The 23,831-nt window shown below is 41.2% G+C and overlaps 2 protein-coding genes across 4 annotated transcripts; both read right to left on the reverse strand.

Moving 5' to 3' along the window:
- Positions 1-3,544: 3,544 nt before the first annotated feature.
- Positions 3,545-18,197, reverse strand: klhl2 (kelch-like family member 2). 3 transcript variants are annotated; one of them, XM_084366627.1, is made up of 16 exons: positions 17,763-17,825; positions 13,368-13,402; positions 12,829-12,948; positions 12,623-12,729; positions 12,384-12,505; positions 11,161-11,323; positions 10,880-10,989; positions 10,649-10,765; positions 8,795-8,944; positions 8,568-8,685; positions 7,054-7,251; positions 6,818-6,919; positions 6,499-6,627; positions 6,242-6,382; positions 5,999-6,142; positions 3,545-5,080 (listed from the first exon to the last, which is right to left on the reverse strand). In XM_084366627.1, exons 3-16 carry the CDS (start codon positions 12,864-12,866, stop codon positions 5,052-5,054), a joined length of 1,668 nt encoding a protein of 555 aa, XP_084222753.1. In that variant the 5' UTR covers positions 12,867-12,948; positions 13,368-13,402; positions 17,763-17,825; the 3' UTR covers positions 3,545-5,051. The 3 variants fall into 3 exon arrangements, with proteins under 3 accessions (XP_084222753.1, XP_084222752.1, XP_084222751.1); XM_084366626.1 differs by having other exon boundaries at positions 13,363-13,402; positions 17,763-17,813; XM_084366625.1 differs by lacking the exon at positions 13,368-13,402 and having other exon boundaries at positions 17,763-18,197.
- Positions 18,198-20,254: 2,057 nt separating this feature from the next.
- med28 (mediator complex subunit 28) lies at positions 20,255-23,826 on the reverse strand. Its single transcript, XM_084375399.1, has 4 exons — positions 23,637-23,826; positions 21,256-21,322; positions 21,063-21,175; positions 20,255-20,772 (listed from the first exon to the last, which is right to left on the reverse strand). Exons 1-4 carry the CDS (start codon positions 23,793-23,795, stop codon positions 20,569-20,571), a joined length of 543 nt encoding a protein of 180 aa, XP_084231525.1. The 5' UTR covers positions 23,796-23,826; the 3' UTR covers positions 20,255-20,568.
- Between the last annotated feature and the right edge of the window lie 5 nt (positions 23,827-23,831).

Raw genomic sequence — 23,831 nt, forward strand, 5'->3', positions numbered from 1 at the left:
CTTGTAAAAGGAAATAGCCTATGTGTCTTAAGTTGATGCAAAAAGACATACAGACCTAGTCATAGTCTCTTAGCTTTAATTTTCCCTGACTGACAAGATGAACGCCTGCAACTCATCAAAGCCAAATTTGAACGCTTTCCTTTTCTTGTCCATTATTGCAAGCTGGCTAGTCAATGAAACAGGTTCTGGTTCAGATTTCTTAAGATAAGATCCAAGGTCTGAGATAGGACACAGCCATGAATTTAGGAATTGCTCCTGTAATAGGAAGATAGGACTTTTCCTGAAACCTGAAAAAAAGGATTGTTTTCTGAAATGAGGCCCTTGTCGGCCACAGCAGGTCACAGCCTGTCCTTAGAGACAAACACACACACACAAGCACAAGGCCACAGGAAATTAACAATATATTTACTTTAAATGAGATTAACTGTTCTTTGATTGAGTGATCCAGATGGTTTATCTACTAGTACATTGTGTATTAGTAGGCTAGTACTTGTCCCCATCCAACATTACACTCGATAACTAGGCCAGTCCAAATTCCATCTGGCTCATTGTAGATGGTTGTGCCGAATGACAAAAATGCCTTTGTATCGCCTAATATTTAGGATAATTGTGCAAAGGGCTGATATTGCCCCCCTTGCTCTCTGAAGTTCCTAAAGTCAGTAAATGTTTTTGAGATTGCTCACACAGTAAAACACAGTTAAACTTGCGAGGAGAATTTTGGTCCTAAACCGGATTGTTTGCAGTTCTACCACATGGCAACCCACACTAGGTACATTTGTTTGGCACTGAAGGTTTGGATAACCTTTAATCAATGTACTCTGGCCTGCTACACAAGACAGGAACACCAAACGCTTTGTAAAAGTAATTTGGAGGGACTGATTCTCTCATCTTTACCTTCAGGCAGATCCCTAGCAGAGCTTACACCTTCACACAAATATAACCAAAATGTAGTGTCACCGTGAAACTGTTGATGCTCCGTAATGTCTGCTGTATGGAGGAGGAAAATGTCTAAAAAATAAATGTTTCCTCATTTTGGTCATGTTTGTTTTGGCCACAAAAATGTTGTAGACAATGACCATTGTACGTCTGATCTAAATTATTTTCTCTCTCGTTTTTTATGACTTGAGAACAGGTGAAAAGAAAAGGTTATGCCAGAAAAATCTAGCTGAAAAAAATATATATTGAAACATGAAAGAAACATTAAGGAAAAGTTCCTGAAATCTCCTGAAAATTTGTTTTTACTTCTTTTCACACGTGAAAAAATTCTCCTAAAAAAACTTTTCACTCCGTTTCTCACACGAAAAAAAAATTCTCCTAAAATCTTTTTGCACTCTTTTTTTCGCATTTCAGAAAAAAATCTCCTGAAATACTTTTTTCACTCGGTTTCACACATGAAAAAAAATTTCCTAAAAAACTTTTTTCACTTTTTTTTCGCATATAAAAAAAAAATCTCCTAAAAAAACTTTTCACTCTGTTTCTCACACGAAAAAATAAGAATTCTCCTAAAGAACTTTTTTCATACGGTTTCACACACAAAGTCTGTTGTTTCTAGGAGACAGTTTCACACACTAAACATTTCTCCTAAAAAGCTTTTTTTACCCGGTTTCACACAAAAAAATTCTGCTAAAATCTTTTTTCACTCTTTTTTTGCATATCAAAAAAAATTATCCTAAAAAACTTTTTTTACTTGGTTTCATAGTGAAAAAAAAAAATCAGCTAAAATGTTTTTTCACTCTTTTTTTCGCATATCAAAAAAAATCTCCTAAAAAGACTTTTTTCACTCGGAACACACGAAAAAAAAAATATTCTAAAGAACTTTTCTATGGATCCCCTAAAGGGACATGGGGAAAAAATAATAATAACATTTAAAAAAATAAAACTTATGATTAGGACTCACAACGAGGATATGGAATGTAACGATTCTGTGAGAGCTGTCACTGACTTTATTTACAGGCTTTCATAAATTACAATCCATATTCGCAGGTGGTGAGGATGATCCAGATGAGCTGACTGGAGAAGGCAGAGTGTGTGTGTGCACTGCACTGTCTCCAGTGCGCTCTGTGCATTGTTTTTTTCCCATGTCCCTTTGGGGGCTCCATATGAAAAACATTTTTTGCTGAAAAAACAAATCACTTTGTTTCACAGGTGAAAAAATATTCTGAAATCACTTTTTTCACTCGGGTTCACGCTTGAAAAAAATTTTGAAAATGCTTTTTTTACTAGGTTTCTCACATGAAAAAAGAAATTCTCCTAAAAAACTTTTTTCATTGGTTTCACACACGGAAAAACATTTTTTTGCTGAAAAAATAAATCACTTGGTTTCACACGTGAAAAAATATTTTCCAAAAAAAAATTTTTTTGTACTTGTTTTCACACATGAAAAACATATCCTAAAAGAAAATCACTTGGTTTCACAGGTGAAAAAATATTCTGAAATCACTTTTTTCAGTCGGGTTCACACGTGAAAAAAAAAACCTAAAAAGGTTTTTTTACTAGGTTTCTCACATGGAAAAAACGTTTCTCTCTCAGTTTCTCATATGAAAAAAAAAATAAAAATAGGAAAAAATCATTTTTAAAAATATATTTTTAATTTTTGTGTGAAACCAAGTGATTTTTTTTTTATATTTGGAAAAAAAAAGCAAAATGCGTTAATTTCTATGAAAGCTGCTTCAGTGGCGCATGAGGCCAGAATGGCTCGACTTCCCAGCAATAAAAATACTTTGATCTCCTGTGTTTGTGCACTAGAGACTTCTGCCAACAGAGCCGGCTAACTCTGGGACTATCTGCAGATCTAGGAGCAGTTTAAAACACTGCTATCACTGAGGTGATGTAGTTCTACTATATGTCCACTAGATGGTCATCACTGACAAAACAGTCTGTTAACCAGTCAGCCTCTGAATCTAGTGAGAAAGAATCAGTGTGTACATCTAAAATGTGTATGTTTACACAGAATGGCAGAAAATATGGAGGACTAAACCTGCAAAATCAGAAATAAATAAAGAAATGTATTAATGGCTCAATAAATAAATGAATATGACAATAAATGTACCAAAAATAAAATTGAAAATGAATATAGGCATAAATTAATTTACAAAATTTGACATTAATGGATAATTCTGCATTAATTTGCCTCCACTTATTTACCTTTTTCAACAATTAATTTACTTTCCCACGTTATTTTTTATTTAATTCATTCATTTTTAATTAATTTCTTTTATTTCTGACTTATTTACAATTTGCATTTTGGGCGAAACCATCCCCATTTTATAAATGAATTAATAACTACATTTATTTCATGCATGGAATGGCTTATTAATTTATTAATTGAGCCATTTATATATTTATTTCTGATTTTGGCAGGTTCAGTCCTCCATAGAAAGACTAATTTATGATGAGTATGTAACCGGGAAGGCAAATGATGCCAGCTTCTGCTACTTTTACTGATCAGTGCCAAAAGGTACTCATTTGCAACACTCAACACTAATAGTGATGTGTAAAAATGTAATAAATGAATCGATGTTATTAAAATATCACACACAGCATATTCCATTTCAATGTTTTACTGATTTGGCAAAGTTTTAAAAACAGATTATATCATTTCACAGCTTTAAATACAAGAAGCATATTTATTAATGAGAATATAAAACAAGTAATGAAACATTTTCAAAGTCATTAGCCTACATGACATTCCTCAATACACTGACAAGAAACAGCGATACCAGTTACTATTATAGCAAGTTTTTTTCAATATAGGAGGAGAGGGAAGAGAAAGAGACTGAAGAAAATCAAGACTAGGTTTGGTCACTTTCCAGAAAGAGAAGAGAACAGATTAGTAAAGTAGTAAAGAGAGACAGAAATAAAGAGACATATTAAAATTGGCACATTCATAGTACGTCAGGGTGCGCAGTAGTTAATAGGGTTGCTACACCAAGGGAGAGGAGGGTACTGCTGAAGGAGAGTCGGGGACCATGCAGTGAGTTCAGGCTGTCGTCGTCATTAGTGGTTACGACCACAGCAAAGATGGCTGCCAGGAGACAGTAAAGCACTGATACATCCAACTGTTTTCATCTCAAACAGCTTCTCCCTCTGTCTGTCACTGTTTTTGGCAACATGAATTAGGCTTCTCCCTCACCAGAAGAGATCCAGTGAAAGTCTGTTTTTTTTTTTTTTGTTGTTTTTATTTAGTAGAAATGTACATTTCCTGCGACTCCCTCTCCCTCGGCTGTTCTGAACTCATGCAGGCTAACGCGGCATCATCGATCTGAAATCAAACTCTTCGTCTCCCAGAACAGAGGTGCAGAGTCCAGCTGAGCTCTGTCCAGTCACAGTGCTCAAGACACGAGAAGAGGAGAAGAGGAGGGACGCAGGGGGGCGTAGTTTGACATTCAGGCACTCTTGTACAGCCACACGGCAACACTGTAAAAGGTCAGAGGTCAGACAGAGTGCGCTCATGCGGCGTCGGACCAGGCGTCACCACACAGATGCACATGCTCACATGTGCAAGCGAAGGAGCACCTTTAAATGCAAGCGCGCACACACACTCAGACGGACAGACACACACACACACACACAAACACACTTTTCAGGAGGATAAAAACGAAGGAGAAACAAAGATTTCAGTCCCAAATGGTCCTTCTCTGCCTCCCTCTCCCATAGATTAGATCAGTGGTCTCTCTCAGAGCCGGTTCACGTTAACATTGCTAATGTTAAAGTAACTTTGCAGTTAAAGTAGCTTCATGTCAGTAGCGTTCAATGACACTGCAACGGTGCTTCAAACTGGTTTTTGTCCAGTCGCTGTGGCAGTCCTCCCAGGAGGGGATCAAAACGCGGGTTCAATCCCCCCCGTTCAGGTTACAGCTCCCCCCGTTCAGGTTAAGTGCAAAAATCTTCATCTTCATCCTCAACAACAACAACCTTGTCATTTTCTTCATCTTCGTCAGTGCCCGTGCTAATGCTGCCCAACATCGAAGCATTGGCATCGTAGACAGATCCAAGATCAGTATTCAGCAGAGTACACTCTGCTCGGAATCAATGGCAGGAGTCAAGAGCAGTCATAAGGGCTTGTCGATCACAGTCACACCTGTGGCATAAAAAGAAAAATATCATTATCATGTACTTATTAACATACTGATGTTGGAAAAATGTAACACAGTGATTCCCAAAGTGTGGTCCGAGGTGGGCTGTGACAGTACTGCAGGTGGGCCACAAGAGGTCTCACTCAATAAATAAAGTACGTTTTTTAATATTTAATTTTTGTAATTGAGTTTGAAATTACCATAAAATATGTTACTATGATTAAATATTAGCATTTAAAAAAGTAATCATAACTGATAAAACAAGGGAGTTAAATAACAGGTTATTCTTTATTTATCCAGCCTTTTTATTTTATCTTTTGTTATCACATCGGTCAGAGAGGGGAGGTATGTAGTTTTGGAGAAGAAATTCAAACTCAGGATTTAAAATAGAGGAAAATAAGGTTCCCAGAACACTGTTTGAAGCTAGAAAGGTGGCAGGGTCCGCCACATATAAACAAAGTAAAAACAGTATGAAATTGTGTTGTCCTTTAAGGTCAGTTTGTTTATTCAGTCATGAAAACATAATCAGTTTGTTTATTTTGTTTGTTTAGGGTATAAAAAAATCAGTCAAAGATCTTTCTCTTCTGATTAAAATATCTTCCCCAAAACTACGTAGCCCTCCTTTAATCACATCAGAGATAGGTTGTACTGCATGTGTTGAAAGTTGCACAGGTTTACAACGTGTGTGTGCAGATGGATTACTAATTTGCGCTGCATTGCCTTAAGACCATATTTACATAGAAATATTTTGTTTATGAAACAAAAACATGAAAAAAACAACTTCCATTTGCTCATAAAGATCCGACACGATAAAACATTCTGCTAAACTACTGCCCAAGCCTTTTTCAAAAGTTACCTCTTGCTTCAGTTTGGATGCAAAATGTTAAGTTTTCAGCCCGTGTGTTCACCTGTCGCCTACGCACCTGCATAACTTCGTCCTGTGCTCATGCAAGTCGGCAGTAGCGTCCACTTGTCCGAGTTTGGATTGTAGAACTCCACGGAGGCCAAATTGCAGCTGCCATCGTCTCCTCCCACCACGTACAGTAAGTTGTTTACGGCACACACACCTGAAAACACAAACAGACACAGAACAAAGATCGATGCACGTCTAACGGAGAAACATCTCGACCGTGAGGATGTCTGGTGGACGGACGGGTCTGCGTTACCTGCGTTACGTCGACACATGTTCATGTCAGCTACCTGTCGCCAGCTGTTAGAGGCCGGATCGTAAACTTCACAACTCTTCCTCACTAGTGGGCCATCGTGACCTCCCACAGCATACAGTAAACCTTTTAACACACCTACACCTGAGGAAGACAAAAAAAAAAGTTTTACATATTTTACATTTTGTCAAAGGAGCAAAATAATTACATCTTCATTTGAGTGCGTTGTTTTGTTGGATTAACAGAATAAATGAATAAACCTGCTCCGCTGCGTCTCGTGCCCATCTCGGCGATGTAGCTCCACGTGTTGCTTTTAGGATTGTAAGCCTCTACTGTACTCAGACATTGTCTCGTTGCACCATCATAACCTCCAACTGCATACAGGATCCCTAAAAACACAAGAAATTATGCATAATTCAGAAAGCCAAGCCAGTTTCTGTCTCTACAAACTGGATTCAATTCCTCTAAAAATTACAAAAATGTATTAATTGCAGTACTATTGTAAATCGGTTTCTGTTATTTTGTCCAACCTCTGATCTATTTCTAAACGCAGGCTGTAAAACTGGGAACTGTATTCACCATTGACAACACCCACTCCTACGCTGCTCCGTCGGGTGCTCATGGGTAACACATGGAACCACTCGTCTGTCTTGGCGTTGTACGCCTCGATTGTCGACAGACCTGCGAACACACAGGACGTGGATCAGAAACATCGTGAGAATGTTCATAGCTTATCACTTCCTGTTGTTACACAAAAATAAAAGCCTGAAGAGATTCAGCGTCTTGACCCCACTGACACGCCATCACAACTGTACCTGTGCTGCCGTCGAAGCCCCCCACAGCGTACAGGAGTCCGTTGAGCACAGCAGCTCCGAGCGTTGATCGACGGTCCTGCATGCTGCTCACGCTCGTCCAGCGGTCCATCATCGGGTCGTAACAGTCGACCGTCCGTACACGTAAAGATCCGTTGAAACCGCCTACAGCATACACGCACCCGCTCACGTACACCACACCTAAAGGAGAAAACACAGGAGTTACTCACAAACCCGTCGAGTGAGGGTGATTACTGAAGAAAGCTCAGAGAGAGGAGAGGAGTGTCATCTCTGGTGACCTTCATTTGTGAATTTAATCTTGAGGATCAATTGAGTCTCATCATTTCACCAAAAGTATTAGTCACAATATTTCTTCTATCGCATTTTAAATTGAACGACCTATTTGTACGATAAGGTGTTTTTTGAGTCTCATTCCCAATTTGTTGTGATTGTATGATGGGCCGGCTGCCATCCCAAAGCCTCAGTTTTTGACGAATTGGGAGTGAGACTAAAACATTTTTTTTACAAAGAGGACCTTTAATACTTAATAAAAATACACATAATTATATACAAATATCTAACGCTGAGGACAGAGCAGTGCAGATGGCAGCTTTGGCAGCTGTCTATGGGTGTGTGATGGTTAGAAACCCGCCACCAGGGGGCAGCACAGTAAAAAGGATGTGCTGTTTGCAACAACACCCAGATCGTATTTAAATATGCACAGTCCCAAAAACCAAACAGCGACGCATCAGAACATGCCAAGATAACCAAGACCTGAGCCGAGAGCATACGCAGCTGACTGTCCAGATGTTACCACAGTCTGGAGCCGCGTCTGTGCTTCTGAATCAAATCGCCACGGTCATGCTCCCATCCTGTTTGATGACTTTGACCATCAGGACTTCAGTAGAGTCAACACACGGGCCTCAAAGCCTCTCAGTAGCAACGGTCACATTGTAATGGGCAAAATGACAATGTTCTCACAACTAATACACCTGCACAGACATTACTGAAACTTCATAGTACTGTATTTTTATACCTGTATTGTATTTTTATTCTCCCTTTCGCGTCTATGCCGTTATGTCTATGTCAAATAAATCAGCTAAACTAAACTGAATATATTATGACAGGTCGACAAAGCCTGTTCCTTTTTCATACTCTGTCGGGGAAACACAGCCTCCTTTTGCTTGAACTTGGAGGACACAGCCAGCAAATTCTTTGCAGCCCTCAGAATCCTCCATCCCACTGTGCCCTACTGTGTTTTGTAAAATAGTGCTGAGGTGGAAATATCACCTCACGGCTTCCAAACACAGATTTAATGACGTTATACAGACAGAGTTTATTAAATATTAACCTTGTACAATATTTGCCATATATATAACCCCTGTAATTTACACTACATTGGCTGTTTGAGGGCATGTTCCTGCTGAGAAACTTCTATTAACTAATTATTAATAAGTCAGCGTTCCACAGAGGATCCAGCCCACTCACTGTGATTAGTATAAATGAGGGTTTCCCACCTGCTCTGCACCTCCTGGTCGGCAGCTCGGCCACCTGGTACCATCGCTGCTCCTCAAAGTCATAACACTCAACACTGCGGATGGCCTTGGGAGCCTGGCCTCCGACCACAACCATCACCTAAAACGCAGGAGGGAATCAATTATGCAGTTATGTGAAGGATTATAGATCAACTCTCTTTCCTTTCTAAGAGGGATTTCTCTTAACTCAGTGGAGAATGTGTGGATACCTTAGGACAGCAGGCTGGCGTCCTCATCCGTGTGCGTGCAGTTTTCATCAGAGCCCTCTGGTCAGCTGGCAGCAGGTGGTACTTCATGGCCTCGATCAGGTAGTCTTTACACGCGCTGCTGTTCTTTATCAGAGACTCCTCCTCCACCCGCTAGCACAACCAAACAGCGAGAGAGGAAGCAGTTAGTGAGAGGTAGAATTAACGCTCGCACCAACGTGCATCCAATGCCGTTTTTAATTTGACACAAGCCTTTAAAGTAGTATTAAAGAAGTAGTAGCAGTGGATTTCTCTTCTCCATCACAAACAAAATCACCTTTCATAAAAAGTGAAGCAGCGCTCACATTCAGTCCACCACAGACAGACAGACAATAGAAACAGTTGGCAAGAAACTGCTTCTGCGGCAGTTCCCGCCGCAACAGGTGTCTCGTGACCACAAAACACACCCATCTCACCTGTAAAGTTTCCTGAGGCAAAATCAAACCTGTCCACAGACAGACAGACAAGGTGAAGACAGTACCAGCTGCACTACGGTGGAGGGGAATGACTGAATGGTCAAAGAACTAGCTGCATCGAAGGCCGACTGTTGCGTCGCCTCACGTCTCCTGCGTCTCGGCCAAAAAGCTGCACTTTAACACACTGCAAAGTCTACAGCCGCCGGCCGACAAGCTTGTACGTTCTGCAGGTGCCTCTCTACTGAAATACAAACCGTTGTTAGGATCCAGCAGCATTTTTTGACATACAGCCACTGCTGATCGATAATATGTCTGATAAAAAGTTGCAGATGGCACTGGCGAAGAGGTGGAGGAGAAAAAGAAGGAGAAACTGTGCTCAATGGATGAAATCAGGGATACTCCAGCAACAGGCTCTTTTCTGTTTCTTTTTTCATGCACTGATCTGCTTACCTGAGCAGCCAATCAGAGTGATTTCTTTCACCAATGAGGAGCTGCCTGAAACGGCCAACAAGCATCCAACAAGAGCTGTCCAGTGTCAACTGTGTGGGACACATGGCACCAACTACAGCCCCTCGACAGCCCTGACAATGCCCGAAGGCCGACCATCAGTTTTTATTATGATCTCAACTACACAACTATAAAGTTGTGTGACTGTATCTCGCTGACAAAAATCTATCCACAGACACACCTGGCAAAATCCTCAAAATCCTTTCCGTGTTAGTTCCCACCATGATAGACACACAAACACAGGCACAGACCCGCAAACTGAAAACATTAGCAGCCAGTGCTGTCAAGGCCGGTATAAAAAACTAGTTGGACAACGTCTCCTGTAAACTGGATATGTAAGCAACATGTTGCCTGGCTGTGTGCTAGCAAACACAGACAACGAGTATTTGTCCTGCCGGAGTGTTGAAACAAGACTGACACTGAAGGATAAAGCAGTTCTTAAGCAGCAGTGGTGGTTGTACTGTGGTGTAATTACTGTCGATAAATAGCGGACAATATAAATGCCTCATTATCTGGCCAATAAATTATACATGTATATGATGTATCCTGACAACCAGGTACCGTGAGATAAAGGTAAAGATAAAAATGTATGTCGCACAAATGAGGGCAAATGTGCTGCGATACAATGTAGATTTGTGTGAGAATCAAGGGTGAGAAGCTCAATAATCATGCACACTTCATCACTCGTTACGTAATCACATTCACTCATTTTGGTTAATTGCACAACAATGTGGGAATATGAGCAACAATGGAAATGCCAGTTTAGCACGCAGCTGCTTTTCAAACCCCTGTGAGTCCCAGTTTAGCTGGTCCTGTTCCAAACCGCAGCTACGCTAGTCAGACGCTAAAGTGACAACAGCTCAGTTCAAAAACATCCAGATGCAGACGCTCATACCTGAACCAGGTATTCTCTGGAGAGAAGCGGCAGGCGAACATGTTCCATCAGGTGGGCCAAGTGTTCCTGCCGGACGTCTTTGTCGTGGTTCACCCAAGCTATCACAGCCTCAAAAACCTACAGAATAAATACACAGACACACTTTAATCACATCAGGTACAATCAGCTGTTCATGTTGCCCTACCTGATATATCGAGCAGGGTGTGTGTGTGTGTGTAATTGTGTGTGTACCTTCTCCTCTGTGGGGATGGTGAGCTTGTCGCTGGCGATCAGGCTGGATACTTGCTCCATGCCCAAATTGAGGAACTCCTCACTCCCGACCACCTCAGTGAAATGTTGCTCTGTCATGAAAAAACGACTTTGTGACTCAACGTTTTCATTAATTAAACCTGCTCTCATTCTGTCTCATCCACCGTCCCACATCCTCACAAACCCATTTCAGTGAAGCAGTAGACGCTGTTCACACACACGCATACAGACATGGAGATTTGCAAACACACACACACACAAACCTGCGTAGCTGTTGGCCTGTGTGAGGAGCTGAGAGCAGGCGTGTAGGTCAGCGAAGGCTCGTATTCCCAGACAGTTGGATGGATGAAGCTGAGAGCTCAGGAACTCGCAACAAGCTTTCTTCACCTCGTTCAGCTGGAGCAGACCTGCTGCGGGCAGCAACGCCTGGCAAACACACACACACACACACACACACACACAGTATCCTGCATGAAGTGACAGATTTGGTCCTACAGTATATAATGCAAATACATTAAAATTGCAGGGGAGCAAGGTGTGTAGAGGCACCATCTTTATCCCAGTTGACCACAGGCTCAATCACTTAAAATGACTTGCTTGTTACTGCTACAGTTTCCTTGAGTGAGAAACGAATCTGCTCCACTCGAGACTTCTCTGATAAAATGCAAGTGTGTGGATTGAAGTACAAGATATTTCCGTACTAAACTTTAAATATCAGTCCCTTTTACTTTTGTTTTAATCTCTTACACCCAAGAAAAAGTCACAAAAACTGGATTGGCAGTATATTGCCTGTTAATGGTGTAATTTGTAAGAAACGGCCAATTCAAAAGTAGCTCCAAAACTATAGGGGGCAACATTACAGCTAACCGCTGCTCGATAGACATTTTGCTGTAGCTATTTTTGGCTGTAGCGACTAGTTGCCATTAGCAAATAGCTGAGTTAGCCGTGGAGCTAATTGGCCCTGTACGTCTGCCCACACGGCAACCTGAGATGATGGGGGGAGTCACTGCAGTGAGACCTACAGAAGCCAGTTTGAAGACTGAGGATAGAGTAAGGAGGTGATTTACAGCGGCTCTGACCAGGACTATGACTCCAGGGACGAGAAGACTCAAAGATATTTAATAATTGTCATTAATTGTATCCAATTTTATAAATGGAATTAAAGTATTAAACTTGAATTTAACAGTTTCATCAGTTAAAGTAGATGTTGTGAGTTATGATACATTTGTTAATTTATTTTTATTTTATTTTTTTATTTTTTTATATTTGAAATATTAGTGATATATGTGTATATTTGTAAAAATACAGGACTTCTGAATTCTGAAAAAAAAAAAAAAAAACAGGAAAAATTCTGCAAATTTACAATTTTTTGTGTAAATTTGCAGTAAAGTAAAATGTAGGTAAAATCAGAAGTGTCTCTGTTTCCACTGACCAGTGTAAAATTTAGTGAGGGATAACTTCAGATGATGCATTTGCATGAGTTTACCTGCACGTTCTCCTCTGTGACCTGGATCTCTGCCGTGTAAATGTAGTCCACCAGCAGGCCCAGAGTCCAACCATCCATCTCCTTTATCCTCACCCGTTTCGCTCTGCTCTCTGCCATCTCACCTGTTTGCACACACGTGTTAGACATCCCCAACCACATAAAACCAGGACACAAAACAAAAAAAAAAACAGAAACTGAAACAAAAGGTGCAAAGACGCTGGGTGGAAGAGAGTCCTGACCTGTAAACATAGCGTGGAAGTAGGGGCTCCCTGCAGCCAGAACCACCCTGTGAGCAGCGATCTCTACATCCTCCGCCACTATGGTCACGTCGCACAACAAGCTCTGGCTGTATGGGCGTTAAAGAGATCAAGAGACGAGGCGTTAAAAGTTTAACGGTGGCACCCAGAGGATTTGGGGACAATGACACGACAAAGAAATGAGTCACCTGCGCAGCTCGTTCATGACTTTGAACGCCTTCCTCATGTGCCGAGGGTTGAGAGTGACAGGACCTTGCCTCTCGACTCCGTCTTCTTTGTCCAGAGCGTGTGGACAAAGTCTAGTGCACCTGAGAGGGACAGCACAGATATATAAACATGAAGCAAACACACGAACATGTACACACATTAACAGAGAATAACTAGTAACGATGAATGTCTGGATTATTATGCTGCACGTGACGGAGGGCAGATATATATGGCAGGTTTTCTATGACAGGACATGTGCATTATCTTTTATACACTTAAAACAAGCGGCTGTGCTCAAATCGTCATCTCGGTTCCTTCAGGTTAATACACCTTGAGCACCTTGACCAACAGTTTCTGAACTTTTTTAAAAATACAAAAATGTGACAGCTTTATTTATATCGACACAAACACTGCCTCAACTAACGGTTATCACAACAGCAGCATCTGTCAGGTATAGCGTGGTCAATCTGCAGGTGCACTAGTACAGAACTTTTTTTTCTTTAAGGGAAGCATACTCAACAATCATCACAATAAACACCAAGCACAGACACCAAGCTACATGAAGAAAAGGAAACAGAGGGAACATTATGAGTCAGCACTGTAGCAGTGTACAACTCTGACCTAATGACTTTACAACTTACAAATTATACAGCGCTTTTCTAGTCTCACAGACCGCTCGCATCTCCTTACAACATAAGTCGGCATTCACCTATTCACACCCACATTCATACACCGGTGGGAGAGGCTACCCTGCAAGGCACCACCTGCCCATCAGAAGCAATATGTAAGAGCCACCAGATGCAATATGGAGTTCAGTGTCTTGCCTAAGGACGCTTTGACATGTAGACAGCAGAGGTCAGGGATCGAACCCACGACCCTCCTCTTAGTGGACGACCGTTAATCTCATTGCAATCTGATGTTCTGCTGGGAAACCTTGAGTCATGGTATTAATGTGGAAGCCACTTGACATGCACAACCCACCAAGACCAAGACCAATTATACTCTCTCTTGGCACATCTCTTGCAGAAGCGGGACAATAGCCAATACCCCCATCATGAACTGAACCGGGCTCTGACCCATTAAGGCATGAAAACACGACCTCCGGAGGGATACTGTGGTGTCTGGCATGAATCCTTTGAGTCCTGTGGGTTGCGAGGTGGGGCCTACGTGGATCAGACTGACTGATGCTCAATAGGATTTGGATCTGGGGAATTTGGAGACCGGGTTGAGCTCTTTTTCATGTTCACTGGGCTGTTTGTGAGCATTTCTTACAGTGTAAAGAGGTCAGATCTCCAGCAACACTTGAAGTATATAGAACAGCGTTATTATTAGACCAACCAGTTTCGGCTTGTGGCCTTAATCAGAGTGGAGTACCTACAAAGATTATGTGGTCACGTGGCTTCACCCAAATCTGGAGAAGAGCAACTAAGAGGTTGGTGTGACAATCGAAACGTTCCATACACTACAAGTGTCGCTGCAGTCTTGACCTCTTTAGACTTTTCCCTTCTCCTTGCACCCTGGAAGCGGGGGAAGTAAATAAAGTTGTGCCGGAAACCCTGACTCTGCTTCTACAGCTTTGGCAGTGTGTCCGGTAGGATGCATTGTCCTGCTGGGAGGGCAACTGCCATCACCATGAGGGGAATACTTGGCCTGCGATGGTGTTTTGGTGGGTGATTTGTGTCAGGTGACATCCACACGAAAGCCAGGACACAAGGTTTCCCAACAGCACATTGCATTGTAACCAGGACTGCACAATGTAGTCAAAAAAAAGAAAGAGGTACTGTGATTATTTTGACAGATATTTTGCCATATGATTCATTAGTGGGAGCGATCAATTAAAATCATGAAGATGTGACATTTGTTGGGGTCTGTACCAAATAAACATGTGTTCTTACATCTGGAGAACAACACTTGTCCACACTGCTTTTGTGATAATATTTCAATTAATTGTGCAGCCTTAAATGTAACGAAATGATCAATCAATCACTGTTCACTGCTCTTGTCAGCGTTTCGATGTTGCTGCCGATTGGTGTATATTTTTGGGCATTTACCTCTAGAGACTTCCAGCCATGTGGTGTTGGCTTTATCTTCTGAGGTTTTTCAGATGCTGCTTCGCTTCCGCCACAACACAATACTTCCAATTACAGACAAAGTCCCCATGAAAAACTGTTCACAGCGTGTGATGTGGATTATACAGGGGAGTTTGGTCATTGTGAGGAGAGATTGTTGCTGTTTTGCGCTTTAAAAATGTCATTTTTCAAGCTGTGAGCACCACATATTAAATTTCATTTACCTCCGTTGTGTTGAGGTGTATAACTGGGTTGAATATTAGAATATAACAAATACGAACCACCTTTCAATATTACGTAACTTATTCACCTCCCACCCTCTGAGCAGGACGTTAATTTGTACGCTTTTGCTTCAGAATTTCATTAACAGTTTTCCTACATCAACAGCTCAATTTCTCAAAGCCCTAAACACAAAACTGAGAAGGGTTAATCATTTCCTTCACAAATCACAAAGTTGCATGGATTTCATTAGAGATATTGGATTGCCTTCGTCTTCCTCCTCCTCTCTCAGTCCATTTTTTCCCCACCTGAGGCCTCTAATATACTCTGATCGTTGATTAAAGTGTTTTGCCAGTTCAGTTTGAACAGGTGAGAGTGAGACCAATTTGGTAATTAGGGTGAAGGCCTTTTTTTCCAGGGTTGAACCAAAAAATGTGCTAAATGACCAGACTTGTGCTTAAAGTTTTGCACAAATGTGAGTGTAGAAGTCTGGACTTTTGTTTTAGATCCATGAGGTTTGAGTTTTCAGACTCAGGTGTGTATAGTTCCAGTTCTTGTGTACATAAAATGGAGAAAAATTGTAAGTAAAGATAAACCCAACCAGTACTTTTATTCTGGAATAATACTGACTGGGCTTCAGTTTGTCATCGTGTCAACTGTTTTGAGGTGAATCTACTAACACCACACATTTATTTAAGGATATGCACCAACTGAGCTTAATATCATCTAATAAATCTGGTCTTCAAGCGGCCATCTACAAGACGGGACCACAACATGACACAACACCTTTAACTCTGAAAAAAATCAGCACATAACCACAGTGATTGTGGCGGTTTTGGGGCCCGCCAGATGAACCAGCCTAGGCCCTAATAAAGCAGCCACTGGGTGTAAATTTGAATGTGTGGACGCTGCACATCTTCAGCACTTCAATCTACAAATACACAAACATTAATTAATATTCAGCAGTACTGCACAGGGTCACATGATCAATCTATGGGGTTGTAAAATGATTAATAAGAGGGAATATTTAAAAAAAGGACACATTTATACTGAATCGTGTCTAATCTAAGCAGTATTTTGTAAAACACTGGGGTCACAAGGTAAAAAAAGTTGTACAATAATGATGGTGTTGTGTTCTATAAGCTTACGTTTGTATTTAAAGTTGTAAAAACCAGAAAAAAGCGAGTGGAGTGAAAAGTGGTAGGGATGCACGATATGGATTTTTTTCAGCCCATACTGATTACCCATAATTCCCTGCTTCTTATGGTCGATACGCATCATATAACTGTTAATTTCACATTGTTGTATTTTAAAAATAAGTCTCTAACCTGCAGTTTATGCACACCTGAAGGCAAGAAGGCTCAGAGAGTGAGCACAGAGGGATGACGGCTCTACGTAGATTTGTTGTGTTTTAACTTGTCGACTTTTCCCTCCTTTCTAATTGCTTGCAGAACTTGTATTGCAAATTGTAATCCTGTTGTCTTCCTGCGAAAGTGTAAAGCGTCCACACCGGTAATGACACCGTTGGCTCACTAAGAACTTGGTATTTCACCTGGATGGGCGTGGTTTTGCAGGACGTGTTTATTTGACCTTAAACTTTTTTTTGCATCTGTGTGTCTTGCAAGGAAGACGGACCAACAGATCACTCTTATAAGTCGCGCTGGATGAACAGATCTTTTAATTGTCATTTTGCTTTTAGACTTTTTTGTTTTTAAGTATTTGAAATAATATTTAAAAGGTTTTATTTGTAAGAAAAGTTGATTTTTGAGTCTCATTCCCAACTCGTCGAATAATGACAAAAGCCTGAAGCTTTGGGATTGTAGGACGGGTCGGCCGCCATCCCAAAAATCTATTTTCCTTACAAATAAACGTAATAGTTTTCAGTCGCAGTTTGATTACGTTTAGGCAACAGAACTGGTTAGGTTTAGGAAAAGATCGTCGGGTCAATTTGGGCTTCAATTTCTTGTTGTTTATTAGCGGCTCACAAACTTTCAAGGCGCCAACAGTCACCTGATGTGTCAGAGTTTGTACATGCTGCTCCAGCTTGGCCTCACATCACCTGCCCTATTTATCGGCCACCGATACATAACCGATAATATACATTTCCCAATATCAGTCTGATAGTTTATCAGTACAACATCTATCCTTCATCCCTGAAATGTAGAGCATTTGCATTTGAAATGTACTTTTAAAGAGCAGAAAATGAAATACAACACACACACACACAAGCAGCCTCACCCTTTCATAATAAAACATCTCACATATGTATGCTGTCCATGGCAAAAGAAAGAAATCACGTGGCCCTTGTTTTCTGTCACAAACACACCCACACACACATGGCTAATATGACACATACACCCCTCCTTTTGCCATTAAACACACCACCTCAACACACCGTGACATGGTAACACAACAAACACACACCCTCCACTGTGCTGCTGCTGCTGCTGCTGCTGCTGCTGCGGACAGGCTCGGTGCGAGTCCCCGGGTATCAGTGAGCGATCCCCCCGGTCAGCGAGCAGCCACACCGGCTGGCCGCTGTCTCTGTCAATGCGGCACCATCAGTCAAGCAGCCACAGGGAGACGTCAACACACACACACTCACACAGACACACACACACACTTACAGCGGATGACTGTCCATGATTCCGGTGTTTTTCAGAGGCTGAAAACTTGGCCCAGCGGCATGCACCATTCCATATCCACGATGTCGTCTTTAGTGGGTCCAAATCAGGCGGCGATCATCTGTCCAGAGGCGGGGGAGACGGGCTGTTGACCCAGCCTGTTTCATGGAGACACACAGCCCCGACTGCGGTGACACTCAACACAAAACACGTTGCGATTCAACCCGGCTGTTGTACCCCTGTGGACCGCTTCTCCCGTCGGCCCCCTCCTCCTGGAAAACGCGCAAAAAACGCAGCCAGACGCAGCGTCAAAAGCGGCGTGTTCGGGTTCGGTTCGGTGCCCGCTTCGTTCCTGGGTGTATCTGGGTGCGAGAGGCGGACGGACAGAGGCTACCTGTTATTTTCCAATCGCTGATTAAAAACGCACAAACAAGGACATGTCGGCAAAGACGGTCCTCCGAGCGGCGAAGGCGTCCCACAAGAAAGCACTGTCTCCCTCTAGCTGTGGAAGACTGACGGGGGAGACACGGAGATGACCACAGAGTCAGTCAGGGGGATGAATGAAGTCCCCTCAGACGGATAAACAGCGCAGGGTTCAGTAAATACACAGAGTGATGTCACAGTTTTATACATCAACTAGCCTTCATACATTTTATGTTTTTTAACTTTCATTTTTGGATCATTTTTGCTTTATTAATGCAAATTTCATACATTTTGTTACTTTTTTCTCTTTTAAAGTTCAACCTCAGCTCATATATGTTTATAATAAACTGGGTATATTACAGACAGACAGACAGCTGAAACCATTAATACTGTTTTTTTTATTCTCATCCCACTGTCATTACAGCATAAAATCATACATCCCATGTTATCATGCTTTCATTATTTCATGCTGTGGTCCTGGATGAGTTTTTGTCATTTTTACTATTTTTCACTAGATAGGGCAATTTACCTGTATCCCCCTTGTGTCCTATAGGGGGCTTTGTCTCATAATAAAACTTAACCCTCGTGCAGCTGTTGATACATTTTATGTTTTTTTTTTAATTTTAATTTTTGTATCATTTTGGCTGTATTAATGCATATTGTACATATTTTGGCAAAGGTGTTGTTTTTTTCTAGTCTTTTGAATTCCAACCTCAGCTCATATATGTATGTATATATATATGTATGTATATATATTAAAGACAGACAGCTAAAACTGTTCACATATTATGAACCATTAAAACTTATTTTCATCCCACTGTCATTACAGCATAAAATCATGCATCCCATGTTATCAGGCTTTCATTCTGTGGTCCTGGATGAGTTTTTCAATACTATATATTTAGTATATGGAAAATAACAGTTTTTGTTTTTTCATTCAAATGTAATTAATTAATTAATTAATTATCAGTCAAAAAATGTGTAAATGGAACAAAAGGGAAACCCATTTTGAGTTCTGCAAATAATCTTGTCAATCCATGGTTCCCTGTTTCTCCTCATGCCAAGTCCACAGTCCCGTTTTGCAAAAAGCTTTGTCCCCGGAGCCCATCTGTGAAGATTTTTGTCTGGCTGTACTGTCAGTGGACAGGCGATAGCTGTGAAACTGGGGAGAACAAGTCTGTTATGGTGTGAAGACACTGAATACATTAAAGGCTGTCAGGAGGCTCAGTCATGGCTTCTCTGAAGTCATTTCTATCATGGTTTCATACAAAAGTGAGGAGGAGTTAAAGCTATAATGTATTTTAAACCATGCATCATAATTTGTAAGCGCTGCTTTTCCTCTTCTATTATTTTTCTTATTATTAACTATTCACTCCCATATGGGAAAAGCTTACTCAGTGATTTAGTCTTGAATTAACATAAAGTTTGGGCACTTGTGAGAGACTTAAAGGATACGTTTCAAATCAATTTTGGATCTCGGAGCTTCTGGAGACTTGGATTACGCTGGAAGAGCTTTAGAGAGCGATTTTATGTTTGTTTGTTTGTTTGTTTGTTTGTTTGTGTTTGGTCCCCATCTGCTTCAGTTGTTTAGAAGAATGCTGCAAGGCAATTTTGCCGTGAAGCTCCGCAAATGTTTTGACTACAAAACTTCGACTGACTCCCCCCCACCCATGCCGACGACAAAATCATGACTTAATTTTCATTTTTGGGTGATCTTTTCCTTTATTTTTACGCTCAAGTTTCAAGAATGCAACTTGATAGTCTCTTTGTTAAACCCTCTGCTCGTGCTTTGAACCCCATGATCCCATTTTGCATCACAGCCCTTTTCACGAAAAGATTTTGTCTCTTATTTTTCAAGACTTAAAGCATTTCCAGAGTCACAAAATACATTATACAACTGTCTTACCTGCTGAGCACTGCTCTTTAAGACTGGTTAACTAATCTTCATGTGTGAAATTGGTGGAACGCCCCTTTAAATTCTACTGTAAATGCTTGAACCTGTTTTCAATCAGAAACATGTGAAGATGTATGCACTGTGCAACGGCAATAGATAATAAAGACTTCAGTCAAGATTCAAAATTCTCACAAAATTTATTTTTACAGTAAAAAAGTCAGCAACAGAAATATTTACATAAATCAAAATACTGAAAAAAGTTGAAATAAAACTAAGTCAGGATTTATTGTTCAGGTGCAGCAACACTAAACTTCCATCTCCCAGGTACTCATCTCCACACTGTGTGATTGATCAATGCAGGGATGAATTTCTTGTTTCAGTGTGATGTCCGGCTGGTTGTAGCTACCTTGCAGGTCAGAGTTCAACATCACATCCTGAGCGTGGGGGAAATTTCATTTAACCGAGGACTAACGCGACCGTACCTTTAGTGTGTTAGTTTGGTTTTAAAGGGGCGGGGGGCAGACTCGCGGAGGCCTGCTCCAGAAAGGCCAGCGGTCCGGGAGGGGGGAGGTCTGAGGGTTTGCGGTGCTGAACGCTCACGTCCTCCAGCACTTGTTGCCAGTGGTGCAGTTTGGACAAGTGTTTCTGAACCAGCAACTCTTTCCTCTGCAGCTCATTGCGTAACTCTGAGACATCCTGAAGTGAGAAGAAAAAATGTAAGTGAGGAGAGAAGGCAAATTAAAATTGAACAAACGGTGATGAATACATAATATGTAAACACTGACGGCATGTCACAGAGTCTACGAAAGGCACTGCCAGTGAACCTTGAATACAGCACAGATAACAGTTCGGGTTCTCCAGGAGTTCATTTTGCGCTTACACAGATAATTTGGGGATCACGAGTAGTGTAAAGTGGATGGGAGATGGAGAGGGCCGCTTCAGAAGATTCAAGGTAAATGAGAGTGTAAGTCAGTATGAGAATTTACCTCTTTCACCACCTGCTCTGGTTTCTGCACGGATAACTGAAGCCTCTTCTGTAAGAAGAAGCACTCCGTCTGTCGAGCCACATCCAGGAACTTTTGTATGCACTGGTCAACACCTGGCGTCAACAGAAAACAACATCAATATACAGATTCTTATATGAGCAACATGAACAAAAAAGCTAGAGGCTTCACTCACCAGTTCGAATCTCCTCCTGGTCAGTTCCATTAACGTAGTCTTGGCTCACCAGAGATGCAAAACATGCCTGAAGAATAAACGCAGAGAGAACAACATCAGTAACTCTTTCTTAACGAATGGTCCAAAATGTGGCTTGTCAGGGCTTCAGTACAGGTGGTCTTGTAGTATGAGCTGTGTCAGAATGATACTAGTTTTCTAGCCTAAGTAATTCTGAAAAGAGTAAGGGTCAAGTCAAGTTTTTGATTTAGGGTCAAGTCAATGATTTCTTTCCAGATGCACAGGGATAAAGCAGAAGCCTGACAATGGTGGGATCTAAATCTCCGGGAAATCCCAGCAGCCAAAAATGCTGCATTCAAGCACAACTTTCAGCTTCATGGTGCCACTATGTAAAAATCAGTTGGGACGGGCCTACAAGACAACAAACTATTAAAATATTCTGCAACTATTGCGATAAATGATTAATCAATTTCATTATATTTTTATCATGATGAGACTATAGATCTTCTTAGATTTTGGACATCGTTACATTGTGATTTGGCATTTTGAATGCAGGACTTTGACTTGTAGTTATTTCTGCACTATGGTATTGGCACTTTTCTGTTTCCATCACAAACACAAACATCAATATATACAAATATACAGTATATGAACACATGGGTAGGAAAGGCAATATGGTCCAGTGTTATCTCATATGTGGGAACACGTGGCAGATCAGATTGGTACAGTAGGTGCCACTACATACGACAAGCAGATGGAGACCAGTTAAGCATGTAGATGCTGACACAGCTGACACACAAACACACACACACTGAACCCCTATGTGTCTGTTCTGCCTTCTGCTTGCACACCTGCTGACCCTCATGTGAGGTAAGAAAACACATGTAAATGAAATGTACAGAGACTAGATTTTGTTTTCTAGATGAGATTAATTAAAGCTATTACTGTCTACTAGGGCTGGGCATTCTATCGATACTGTAGTTATATTGTGATATGAGACTAAGTACTGTAATAGATTTTGATGCCATTATATTGTAATATGGTGTAAGTGTTGTCTTTTCCTGTTTTTTAAAGGCTGCATTACAGTAAAGTGATGTAATTTTCCATACTGTTCCAGCTGCTCTCATACTTGCCTTTACCCTCTTAGTCACTATATCCACATTACTCATGATTATTTATGAAAAGTCTCATTTTGTTGATATTTTGTGAAAGTACCAATAGTCATCCCTTCAATATGGAAACTGGTATTTGGGACCAATATTAATTTGTAATAAAAAATGAAACTCTCTGTGTCATAACTTCAAACAACCAGTGATTTAATCAACCTCAATAAAATTTACTCAAGTGCCGTGCTTAAGTACAATTTTGAGGTACTTTACTTGAGTATTTCCATTGTCTACTACTTTATACTTCCTCTCCACTACACGTATTTGATAAACTTGATGTGGGAGGGACATTGTGTGAGAGGATGCTGCATCAGAGCCACAGTATGAGTTTGATTTATCGGTAATCTGACAGAAAAATCTCATACCAATTATCAGAAAATGCTGAATATCTGCCCCGATAATCGTCTAGGGCCAATAACCAGTGAGTCTACCAATAATTACAAAATCACACACCTCTTATAACACCTATAAGTTTCCCAATAAGAGGAAACCAAAAATGTCTGCTGTGAAAAGGCCTGTTGTTTTATTGCTTATTAGACTAATCGTCCTTGTAAAACAGGTCTGATACTACAAAGTGGATGATCCTGATGGAATAAAGTAAAGTGCCTCCTGTTGCCATAAAGTTAAAGGAACACTACCGTCAATTTTAATTAATTGCTAATAAAGAGCCAAGCCCAAACCATGACAAACAGTCCCAGAACAGAAGTAAAACAAAGTGAACATCTGGCCAAAGTGTATGACTTCAGAAGTGACTAATAAAGCTAGTAATTAAGAGTTGTAGTCATGGCTATGGCATGTACAGGATGTCGAGATACATGTGTACATTGTGCAGATTATTATGATGTTATATGGTTGCTTACATTCTAGGATGGGATTAAGAAAAATGTTTGAACAGAGGAAGGACTCTGATGATTTTAGTGTTTGAAAAGGAGACAGGAGTGCAGCTGGAGCCTGGGACGTGATGCTAATGAGCCAGTCTGAAAGTAGCATTAGCCGATATACTTTGGCGTCTACAAAACAAAGTTACCTACACAATATCTATCAATAAATACGTGGTTAACATGATGAGCTTTCCATAGCCATCAGGTGGCGACTGCAGCATCTTAGCAACACCAGCAAAGCAAACGTTAGCTAGCTGCGAAACTCACCTAGCTAGCTATATGTGCTAATAACAGTTAGTACACACTGCTAACGGAAGCTATCACATTAGCCTCCTACCTCGAAGGAAGCCTCCAGTTCATCCACCAGCGTGTTGCTTCCCGGGGCTCTGGGAGCGGTACCGGGGAAGCCCGGCTGGCCCGGTCCACCGGGACCCCCGACGGGATGCGCACCAGACGGCTGCTGGCCAGAAAACATCCCACTCATGGACGATGCCATCTTGATCCGACGGTTTTCTGTCTCCCCCGGTCCGCA

This window comes from Pagrus pagrus (genome assembly GCF_965226575.1).
Source record: "Pagrus pagrus genome assembly, chromosome: 2".
NCBI classification, from domain to species: domain Eukaryota; kingdom Metazoa; phylum Chordata; class Actinopteri; order Spariformes; family Sparidae; genus Pagrus; species Pagrus pagrus.